At 30.8% G+C, this 12,450-nt stretch overlaps 1 protein-coding gene across 10 annotated transcripts in view; it reads left to right on the top strand.

Annotated features, from left to right (window-relative positions):
• LOC143233828 (protein Loquacious-like) overlaps positions 1-12,450 on the top strand; it is a 46,426-nt gene that overhangs the window by 17,069 nt on the left and 16,907 nt on the right. For all 10 annotated transcript variants that reach the window (XM_076470558.1, XM_076470556.1, XM_076470560.1 and 7 more), the window contains 2 exons: positions 5,061-5,275; positions 6,330-6,439. In XM_076470558.1, the coding sequence (XP_076326673.1) occupies positions 5,061-5,275; positions 6,330-6,439 (325 nt within the window). The remainder of the gene's footprint in view (positions 1-5,060; positions 5,276-6,329; positions 6,440-12,450) is intronic.

Genomic DNA, 12,450 nt, shown 5'->3' with positions numbered 1-12,450 from the left:
TGAAAAGTATGCACAAAATAATTATTAGTAATTACAGGAAAGTTATTGTTTGAGAAAATAAATTTCAAGACATCTCTTGCATGTGGACAAGTTAAAAAGAATATATGTATAATAGTTGTTTAATGAAAAGATAAGAAAATTTGAATATATTCAGATATAATTTCCTTAAGAATGCAAGACTAGATTCAGCAGTTATCTTATTTGTTGATTAATGAAAGTCTTTGGCAATATCTTGAATGAGAGGATATTTCACAAGAAAAGATTTAAGTAATTTTTTGTGTGCTGATTATTTGAAACATTGTACAAATATTTGGATGAGAGGGAAAAATAAAATGTATTGGGTTGAGGAATAATTCGTGAGCGTTTTTTCAAGTTAAACAAATATATTCATAAATGAAACGCTTTCACAAAATATTTCATGTCATTTGGTAGATAATTTTTTGCTCTAATAGATGGTGTGTTTGATTTTCATATGTCTTTAATTTTTGCTTTAATTTTCAGCTCATTAAATGGACTGTGAAGTGGACAAAATCGAACATTTTCGCATTTAATTTCTTGCAATTTTGTTTAAAACAATGCATACTATATACCTAGGTATTACATGAAATAAAGTATCATAATAAATGTTTTGGGTGTAATGTGTTCATGCATTGAAGTATTGTATGGTCTTGCATGTAATGCTTGAATGAAATTATTTAAAAACGCTCACGAATTATTCCTCAACCTAATATATAATATTGTAAGCTACACAGATAATTGTTTTTTGTTTTAATTCAATATTCCAAGATAAAATGTGTGGTTTAAATAGAAATATTAACTTGCACCATTTTTATTTATCAGTTTCTTGAAAACAGTGTTTTTAGATACAGGAAAAGTTTGGTTAAGAAAACTTAAAATTTGAATGATAAAAGATTTTTGAGAACTTGAGTACTATAAAAAGAACCCATGTTTTCATTGTTGTAGAACATTTTGCATTTGCTGGTTACTCTCAAAACAGTTTATTATGAATAATAATTGAAGCTATAACAATTTTCATATTTTATTAGTTGTTGAAGAAAACATTGATATTTTCAAAAGCTTGATAAAACAGTCTTCATCAAAATATATACAGAAGACTACTGCAATATTTGTTTGGCTTAGAATGAGCAAAGGAAATTGAAGAACCTTAGAAAATTATCTGTTGCATATCAGTCTCATTGTATTATATTGTTGCCTAAAACATTTTGTGGTTAGAAACACGTAAGTATTACTAAAATAATAATAAAACTTCATCTGATGATAAAGTTAATTCAAAAAGGCAAAGTAAGAAAGCATCAATGTAAGATTTGTGGTTTAATATGATAGTGATAGATGTTGTAAAGAAATTTGTAATAAAAAAACATTTTGCTTAAAATGTTATTTGTTGAGTCAGCTACAGTTTATCACAGTTAAAGACTTTTCATGCATAGTGTAAGAACCATTACAATTTTTCAACACAAGAACAGAAAAAAGGAAGGATGTACGTGAGAATGAAACACTTGTGAAATTATTGCATTATCAGGAGAGCATGCTTTGATTCTGCAATTTATTTCAGTTGCTGTGAAGTCTTCAGCAATTAAAAGTTCCTTTAATAAAACAATAATAGAAATTTAATTGAATCATACTTAGAAGCCTCTAAACATAATAAATGCTGCATTGAAATATCACAAAATACATCATCATATATAATCAATTCCCCTAACTTGCCCACACAATGGTATTTACCATAATATAGGAGATTAAGAAGATAAAAAATAAAACAATAAAAGTGTAGGAAAGCTCTGCCTCGAGCAATCAAATGTAGTGCAAATATGAATAAATGTGGAATTCAAAACCAATTAAATTTGTATTTCAAACCCAAAATCAAATTGGGTGAAATAAAAGTGCAGAATAATTAATCTTCTTAATAGGAACATTTGATGTCTTATGTACTTTGAATAGAGTGATTAATATGCCTAGTTTAGCTTGAAAATAGAACATAAAATCATAACTCTCCATGTATTAACTAGCTTCACCTCAGTAAGCACACAAAAAAGTTCTTTACACATAAAAGTAATGTGTGCTCTTCTAGAAAATTATCGTGGAAGTAAACATACAAAGCCACTCCAGTAATTAAAACAATCTTTTATCAGTCTCTCGACAGATAACAAAACTGAATATATTGTTGAAAAACATGTAAAGAAATAAAAGTTTTTCTCAGGTCAAACTTTTCTATTTAGTGCTGGTATCTTGTGTGGATATACAATGACTAGAAGAAACCATGTATGATACTCTTTTCCATAGACTAATACCTTATAAACTTATACCACATCATGTTTGAAAATGTCTGTGACAGTTTAATACATGTTGAATCATGTTTTAATATTAAGAAGAAAATTGATTCAATAATGAATTCATACTGTGCATATCTTGTGTTGCATTATGGGAAAGCTAATTTTAAGATGTCATCAGACACATTTTAATGGCAGATGCTAACCAATAATTTCTCTCTCTTCATTTTATATGCTTTTTAAAAACACTTTTCAATAGATATTTTCATTTTAAAAAAGTATTTGGTCAGTTTCTTTCATCCTTAATGTAATTTAATAATGCCATACAACTTGGTTTTTAACAGTTTCAGTATGCTTCCTTACCATATTTTCTAATATTGTTATACAGTTTATTAGATCTAAACACGTTGATACATCAGATATTGTCTAGAAGAATGAACTTAAACTGCTTTGTCTCTAACAAAATATGTGGCTTCCTTTTCATACTTTTTTTAAAATCATTGGTGTTAATAGAATGTACATCATAAAAATATTTCCTAAAGCCTAGTGTATTAAAATTTTTAATTTAAAAAATCAGTAAATAATCAGTTTGGATTGTTATTTGGTGGTTTGGTTGGGGTAGTATGGGTTTTTCTCACCAGCTGCATCTCTGAAATTGTAATCTGGATCTTGAATGTCTACCTCCTCTTCTGATTTGATGCTTTCTTCTGAGGATGACTGCTTTCTCTCTGGCAGAGTGGGTACAGGGAGCTCAGGGCAGTATGACACTGGGGCAATGGATGATGGAAGGTCCATATAATGATAGCAGATGCATTCTTGCCAGCCCAACGTTTGGAAGGGTCCACTATCCAGAAGTAGCAATTGCTTGTGTGGTCAATGGGTTTGTGCCAAATTCTTGGAATAGCGAACTTTATGGCTTAGTGTTCTCCTTTGTATCATGGAGCAAAATAAAATTATCATGAAGAATAACTTTATTTCATTTATAACTAATGTGTAAGAGGTTCATGCAAAATATTGATATTTTTTCTGTACTATTGGAAATTAAAAGATATTTAAATTTTAAAAGGTCTAAAATTTGTAAAGTATAAAATTTTATTATTCAAGCAAGCAAAAATTATCTTACTTACCTTCTTAATTACCTTACTTGTCTTAATTTCTAGAATTTTTTGCAGTGCTCATAGGTAAAAATGAGGTGCCCAGGGTTTGTTGTGATCCTTGACAAGCATGCTGAAATATGCCTTGTAGGCTTCACACATTTAAGTAGATGCCATCACAGAGTACTTTTTCACTCTTGTTTTGATAAATTGGCCACGTACATAGTGGAATGCATCTGGAGAATGCTTGCAGCTTCTTGATGCCATCTATGATTCAATCAGATAGGTCTATGTGTTCACTTAGGCACCTAGAACTAAACTGAAGTGGTGAGTGGTGAGCCCCTGTATATATATTACTATGGAATGTTCTAGAAAATTCTAAAAGGTTCTTGAAAATTCTTGTAAGTTCAAGAATATTCTCTATCAGCTACTCAGCACTGAATCTACCTGGAATGTTGTAGCAAATGAGTAACTTTGAAAATTTCATTTGCCAGGTCACAGAAGCAAAGTTTGAAGAGAAAAATAGGTCTTTTCCATTTACTTTTGGCATAAGCAATTGGGAAATAATATTTTCTGTCCAGGAACAAGAGTAATACAACAGCATTAACACCTTGCTAGGAGACTTCAAAACAGTGGCATTCCAAGAAGGCTTTACCAAATTTCCCTGTTATCTTTGCCTTTGGGACAGTGGGGACACAACTCAGTGCACTACAACAGGAAGAACTGGTCACAACAGACCTAGTGTTGTTACTAGCATTACACATAAAATTGGGTCTTATGAAACAATTTGTCACAGCTCTTGATAAATAATCTGCAGCCTTCAAATACCTCCAAGACTTCTTCCCTAACTGTCTGAGGCAAAGGTCAAAGCTGGTGTCTTTGTTGGACAACAAATAAAGAAGATCATGGAGTGCACAGAATTTCCCAAGAAACTCAGTAGAAAGGAAAAAAAGATTGAGACATTCTTGTTGCAGTGGTTTGGGGCTTTATGGGCAATCACAAGGCTGAAAATTATGTGGAACTGGTTGAGGCTATGGTGAAGAACTATGGCAAAATGGGCTGCAGGATGTCCCTGAAAGTCCATATCCTTGATGCTCATCTTGATAAATTCGAGGAGAACATGGGAGCATATTCAGAGGAGCAAGGCACCAAGATATACTGAACTTTGTATAATGAAAATATGATGGGAAACTATATTTGGGGGCTGATATGTGAAAGTGGTTTATGTTATAGTCACAAATCTCAAAAAACTACTCACTTTTAAACAATTTTGTATAACTTTAGCATAAATATATGTAAATCTTTATTCATATGTCGTTTTATTCACACCTTATGTAAATGAAAATGTGCAAAATTGACTGTTTTTACATAGAAAATAGGATGATTTTTAATAACATTATCCAGGTCACGAAAGCAAAGTTTGAAGGGAATAATGACCATTTGGTGTACTTTTACAACATAAGCAATTAAAAATAACACATACTATCCAGGAACAAGATTTGTGTTACATAGAGTAATTATATATTTCATCATTTAATAACTTCATTTTATCAGATTATTTTTTTTTAAACCTTATTCTTATTTGTTGTAGCTATTATGTTATATATTTTTTCATATTAGTGCATGTGTTATAATGATCTTTTTTGTACTTGTACTAAAACTCCATGGTTTTCTCTAGGAACTGTGAAAAGGCTGTATCTCCATATAGTGATGGAATAACTGGAAATCCTGTTGGAACACTGCAGGAACTCTGTATGAAAAACCACTGGGAACCTCCTTTATATGAAACTGTGCAAGAAGAAGGACTCCCTCATGAACGAATCTTTGGAGTTCAGTGCCAGGTGAAATTACGGGATAAAAATGTTACAGAAGATAAGGAAATAAAAGAAATAGGTAATTTTAGCATAGTTTCTGGAAATAAAGAAATAGTAAGACAAGTGTGTTTGGTGCAAGTTTGTGGAACTTAAGATTCTGTAAGGAGCCTTTGTTTATACTTTAAAAATTCTATTTATAAAATATGAAGATATCCCAATATAATGTCAGTAGTAAAATCGAAACAGCTAAAATGAGATATAACAAAACACAAGTACTAACATTGTGTTCAATATTTCATTGATGTTGATGCCAGTATTGACTGAAACACTAAATGCAATAATAAATCTTGAATAACCATTGTACTTGAAGTTCTTTGAGGTAGAATTAGAGTAAAATAATCTATGAGACTTCTTTCTTTTTATTAACTATATTTTTTGTACCAGCAATACCAAATGTTGGGTGTGTGTATAACTGATTTGATTTTATTACTCATCAGGACTTCTGCCAACCTATTCTCAGATTGATATTATTTTAGTGAGGATTAGAGTAAATTAATCTACAAAATCTTAGGTGTGGTAAAATATATTAATTGAAAGCATTTGGCCTCTTAAGTCCAAAACTGTAATTTGGTCTCAAATCAACCAAAAGATGATGGAGCCATGAGCTAATAATTTCTACTTAAAAAATCTTGAGCCAGTGAGGATCTGCTAACGTATTATCACTTACAGTATGTTAGCTTCATTCTAATGATGAAATTGAGATTTCAGTGAGTAAATGCATAATAGAGGATTGGCATTCACATATTTTCTAAATATTTATCTAAACAACATTAAACAAAATGCATATTAAGAAACTCTCAATGCTGGGAAATGTTTATTTTTTTTTTTCCAGTTCCATAATCTTACTGCCAGAGTGTACACTTGAATGGACATCACCATTATTAATTCAGAACTAGTTAACACTACCCCTTTGTGGTGCCAAATAAATGATCTTAGAAGGATTGACATAATTATCTTTTAATAAATTTCTGATTTGTGTCCTTGAATTTTGCAATTTTTAATTATTTACTTAATACTTCATAATCAAAGCCATAATTCCTGTAGGTACTTTCTGAATATAATTTTTATTATAGGTATAGGAAAATCTAAACGATTAGCTAAGCATCAAGCTGCTTTCAGAATCTTGCAGATATTAGAAGGTGTGGAAGTTGTTGAACAAAAACTACCCATTAAACCAGTTCTGGTAAGTAGCTACAAATAAAATCTGGTGTTTAATTTTAAATATATTTTACTCAGTTAATAAATTAACTTATACATTATTGAAAAAGACCAAGACCTTAACAATTTCTAGTAGTAAAAGTAAGATATGATACACTATTTCTATAATTTTAAAGCTATTGTGTCAAAGCTGATGTAATAAATTCTCTTATTCAATTGGTTTAAACATTTTGTAGTAGAAGACCACAAATAGTCATGGAATTAAAAAAAATAAATGGTGAAAAAAGTCAAAGAAAAATTATGAAATCATTTCAAAACTTGGAAAAGTATAGTGGCTTTGCATGTGACATCACTGATCACGTGATTTCAATGCTGACTCTATATTGGTAGGCAACATCACCAGGTAGTGCAGTCGACCATATGTATGGATGTATACATTGTGAACTGTGACCGCATGGTGTAAATGTTGTCATTAGTCATATCAGATAGATCTTCAATATGAATGGACCTATATGTTTATCTGATTATGCAAAAGGATTGAGTTACAATCATCGGGATCATTATATTGATAAAATCAGTGCCATCAAAGTCTACCCATATCTGATATTGCCTGAAAATTTCACCAGTTTCATTGATGCCCATCCAAAATCTGACATTCAGTACAATGACATTTATCATTACCTCATTAACACCACATCATCATACACTGGAGAGAAACTGAAGTCCTACAAGAGCCTGGAAGCCTACAATTTTTTTACAGCTGGGTGGGTGCATGAAGTGTCACAAGCACAGATAGTCACAGATGCACAACCTCTCTTTGTTATCAAAGCCAAGGTAAATGTTTTTTACTTACCTGAGCACCAACTTAGTTACCCACAAGAGTTTGTTGGAGATTTTTTCATGAGATAATTGTCAACAAAACAGAGTTAACATGTATTAAATATTTATATATTCAGTTTAAATACAATTTAATGCCTCCTCACAAATATTCCTACTACTACTCATACACAATAAATTTTATTATTTAATAAATTTAATTATTCACAGAGAGCAATATTTTCAGTTCTCAGTTGCTGACACCCTGTCTGTAAAGCTTCAATATCAGTCATACTAAGATCAGTCTGTATGGAGATCTCTCTGGCTGTGTCTGGAATTTGATATCCACCTTCCTGTTCATCAGCAGCTTTCACACATTACTCAGCAGGAGCAGAAACAGACATGGACAGCAGAGACTGGTCAGTTTCACTCTGGGACACCACTGAAACAAAATGAAAACTACTTGTGATTGACTTATATATATTCATGTTTATTTAATGATTATCAGAAACCTAAACATAAAGTTACAAAGGACATACTTGTATGAAAAAATAGTCAAACATCAAACACATCATAGGTTACTGAAATAAACATTTCTTGTGGTTTTAACAGAAGTTTAACATTTAAAAACCCACCTCACCTTCTTTGCTTTTTGGAGGCTGATCTTCTGTTGAATGTTTCCAGAGCGACTTTTGACTTTTTCTTCTGTGAAGGAACGTAGTCTGGGGAAAAGGGGTCATCACTTTTACCTTTAATAAAAAAATAAACATATTACATAATTTTGTGAAAATTAGCTGTTTTCATATACATAAGTTGACAAATACACAAGTACCCTATATAATAATATATGTAAATAACTTGCAGTCTGAATTTTTTTATTTAAATAGAAGTGAATTATTAACTGTTATTGATTAAACAAGAAGATTGTAATCCAAGAGGCAAGAGTAACTGAGTTGTTTATGTATTGTTCTTTTCAATGAAAAGTAAAATTTATACAATACACAGTCATGATGCATGTTAAGCTAAAAAATAATACAAGGATAGAATTTTATAATTGTTTTTTTGTGACCTGTCATGAACTATTTTGTTTATGACTGTTTATGCAGCCCCCTCTTTATAAAAATAAAAGAATATTATATTTGTACAGCCTCAACACAAGTATAGAAAGATTGTATTTCATTCCTGGTTTCAGAGCCCTCCTATATTTGTAATCTGAACTATATATTTATTATCTCCTGCAGAAATAGTGGTTACTTACTCAATGAAATTGTTGCTCCAAGCACAACTTGAGCTGGTGGGCTGCCAACCTTCTCGCTTTACTGCAGCGATCCATCGGAAAATGGTAAAAGCTCTTTCCTGGATCTTGGTCTTGTCTGTTCTGACAACAAACAGATACACATGTAGTCATCATGATCAAAATAATTCAGAACTGTTATGAGAAACGAACTGCTGACCAGCTAACTGAGGCACACTGATGCAGCGTCTAGCCTACCATCATAGCGGCATAAGTTTATATCACGTGATTGCGTGATGTAACTGCAACTCGTCTATACTCTCTAAATTTTTACTTGGAACATGCACACAATACATATCCATGCTTTGTAGCTATATCAGCTGTTAATATATTTTAATATAAATAATCAGAAACTCTGCTGTACTTTATCTGATGATAAGTGTCTAATTCTTTGTTGATAGGTTAGATCATTTGAGATAGCTGTTTTTATCTGATTATTCAATGAAGTTTTTACTGTTGTCCAATTTCAGCAGTATTAAGTTTATCTCAGAACAGATAGTATGGGTATTAACACTAACTAATGAAGCATAGAACAAAGTTTTGACCTTCCTAAGTCATCTTCAGGTTAACATTTGTATTAAGTAAGACTTTATATTTTGTTTTTTCTATACCTTAACTATGTGAGGTCGGCCAATTGACCAACCTCATAACCATCATAAAAAAATTATGAAATAAGTATAAATTGTGCTTTTTCTTATTCTAGAATAAATGCATGTTATAACATGAAAATACAAATGTTTAGTTTAAATAGTTTAAGTCTCATAACATTATATATTTATTATTTTTTATTATATTGACCTTCCAGTCATCCCTAACTAACATTACATAACTTGCATTGACATGGAGCACGTTCACTTGTTTTACTGTATCTAATACTGTAAAACTGACAGTCTTCTCTATCTTGTCTGTGTTTTACTGGACTAGTAATTTATGATATTCAGTAACATTTTAATTATTATGCATTATATACAGATATAGGTTATTAGTGTTTAGAAATAAAGCAAATAATTATCTCTTCTAGCTATGACCTTTAAACATAGATTACTAAACATTATAAAATTAAGCATGTGGAGGATATCAAACAATAATTTTTTTAGGATTTATATGTGTAGTTTAATAACCAAAAAATTATAAATATTTTTACTGAACCATAACATTCCACTATAATTTTATTAACCTTAGTAACTAAGCTGTATTTATGTTTAAAAATATATGGAACTTTAAGGAGACTAAAGACACTACCTACCTTCTTGAAATCTTGGTTTGAAGAAAAGTGGTAGTCTCTTCACAGATTAAAATGGCTGAGAAAGCCACTAAGGGACATTCTAAGCTGTCAATTAGTTATTCATATATCGTATTTTGAAGTAAATGTATATAAGGGATTGTTTACAAAAATGGAAAGATGTCAGTGGAGCCATTGTGTTACTTTATGTTTAACAAAAAGAGAGAGAGCATTTGTGTGAGAGCATCAGTCTAGTTTTACAAAAGAGGTGAACAGAGCCATTGTGTTTAATTCAGTACATAAGCCATATCTCAGGAAGATAAAGAGATACAAGGTTCTTATTGTATATTCTAGCTTGCCAGTATTGGTAATTTGAGTTCCTAATTAAGATGAGACTTTAGACATAGCAATTTGAAATCACAAACATCTAATTTTAAACAGTGTTGCATTCAACATCCCACACAATTCACTAAAATCTCTATTTAGGTTTATTATTTACTTTTAAATTAAGAAATTAACTCCTATATAGTATTAAAGTTTGAGTTATAATCTACAGTTTTATTCCAAACTTATTAACATAAATTCATAAAAATATTAATTCAATGAAATTTTGAATGCAAATCAACAATTGTGATGACATGGCCTTTGACCAGTGACCTGACATTAAAGGGTTAAACTGAAGTTCTGTTCATATAAATAGGCTAATGACTCAATGCATGTAACTGTGTGATATTTATTTGTTAAACATTGTAACATATAAGTTAGACAATGTCTAGTAATGAAAATCAATTAGTGAATTCACATTTCTAATTTAACACATCATTAAAAAAGCTGACATGAAAAATTGGATATATAATACTATTTCAGAAACAAGGGAGGGGTGGCTGTTGAATAGAAAGTTCATTGTTTCAGGTGTGCTAGTGCCCTGACAGCTTCTATGAGGACACAACTTCAGGAAAGTAAGAGTTACAGTGTTATAAACATAACATATAAACATCTAAGAAAAAATGAAACTTTATTTGACACTGATGGATCAAGCTATAAATTATGACATGATGTTTAAAAACAAGTTTTACAATTTACACCTATCAGGGATGCATCCAGAATTTTGTATACGGGTTCTAGTTAGACTTTTGTTGGTAATAATTAACATCACTGTTCAATATGGAGGAGAGTGTGATCCACGTCTTCCTATTCAAAATTAAGAAAGAGTTATTAATTTATTTTAAAAGCTAAAGGATCTGTATCTCTCCCCTAGCTCCATGCCTGCTTAAACAACACTAAATAATGCACTTACAAAATAAAATTAGAAGCATAATACAGTGTAAAAAACAGTAAATTTACACTTAAAGAATAGTAATCAGAAAGTTGACAGTAGGTGCTGCCAACCACTTCCTTCCTTCTAATTAGCATTTCATAATGAGTGACAGTGATTAGGTAGCTTGTATTTAACACTTAAATAGCTAAAGAGTTGGTGGTGGAAGCTGCATCAGATCAACAGGGATTAGTATTTCTTACCCCATCATAATCTACAGCAAGTGTTTGCCCTACTCAATTAAGCTGGATTTAACAAACTTAGCAATGGTACACTTAATAGTTTGTATTATACAATTTGCTAAAAGTCTATATGATAAGACAAAGTGTGCTTCTCTACTATATGTAAAATGTTACAGAACTCTGAGAGCAATTTATTGTTAAAATTAGTTCTCAGAGTAGTTTGTTATGATGAATATCCTTTCTCAATATCAAGGAGTTGCCATGGCCAATGTGTAGAATAATCAAAATTACTCTATATAGTATTACATTTTTTATTTTATTCCAATGCAATGAATTTTGGAGAAACTGAGATTAAGCATTTTGTGGACCTAAGGATAGAACATTAGTAAAAATTTCAGTTGGTGTGCTGCTCCACAAATGGCTCAGTGATAAGTCTGAAGGCTCGTAATATTAAAAACCATGTATTGATACATAGGTAGACATAGTATTTGTTAAACAGATTGAGTTGCTTTGTGCTTAACAAAAGGTAGACATAGTATTTGTTAGGCACATTGAATTGCTTTGTGCTTGACAAAAGTTAGACAGTATTTGTTAAGCACATTGAATTGCTTTGTACTTGACAAAAGTTAGACAGTATTTGTTAAGCACATTGAGTTGCTTTGTGCTTAATGAAAGGTAGACATAGTATTTGTTAAGCACATTGAGTTGCTTTGTGCTTAACAAAAGGTAGACATAGTATTTGTTAGGCACATTGAATTGCTTTGTGCTTGACAAAAGTTAGACAGTATTTGTTAAGCACATTGAGTTGCTTTGTGCTTAATGAAAGGTAGACGTAGTATTTGCATGAGATCTAGATTTGTTTTAAATGAGGAGCATAAAACAGTTAAAATTGGAAAAGAATTTTTATGTTTTTATTTAAATATTGTTTCCTAGCAAAATTCCAAATCAAATTTCAACTGCTTAAAGAGTGAACTGTTACTTTTTTCCAGATTTATTAAAAGCATTCTAGTTTCAGTGACCTCTTTAACCAGAAATTACACATGCACTTCATTGCAACATTTTAGTTCCATCTGCATGTCTATAATTAAATTCTAAAGGAAGGTTGAACACAATTTTTTAAAAAAAGTTTAATACCTATATAATAACATAAAATATACACAATTTATAGTAGTTAAATGAATAATACAAATAATATGTAACAAAAATA

The sequence above is a fragment of the Tachypleus tridentatus genome, chromosome 12 (assembly GCF_004210375.1).
Source record: "Tachypleus tridentatus isolate NWPU-2018 chromosome 12, ASM421037v1, whole genome shotgun sequence".
NCBI classification, from domain to species: domain Eukaryota; kingdom Metazoa; phylum Arthropoda; class Merostomata; order Xiphosura; family Limulidae; genus Tachypleus; species Tachypleus tridentatus.
This window is presented reverse-complemented; position numbering and strand designations above follow the sequence as displayed.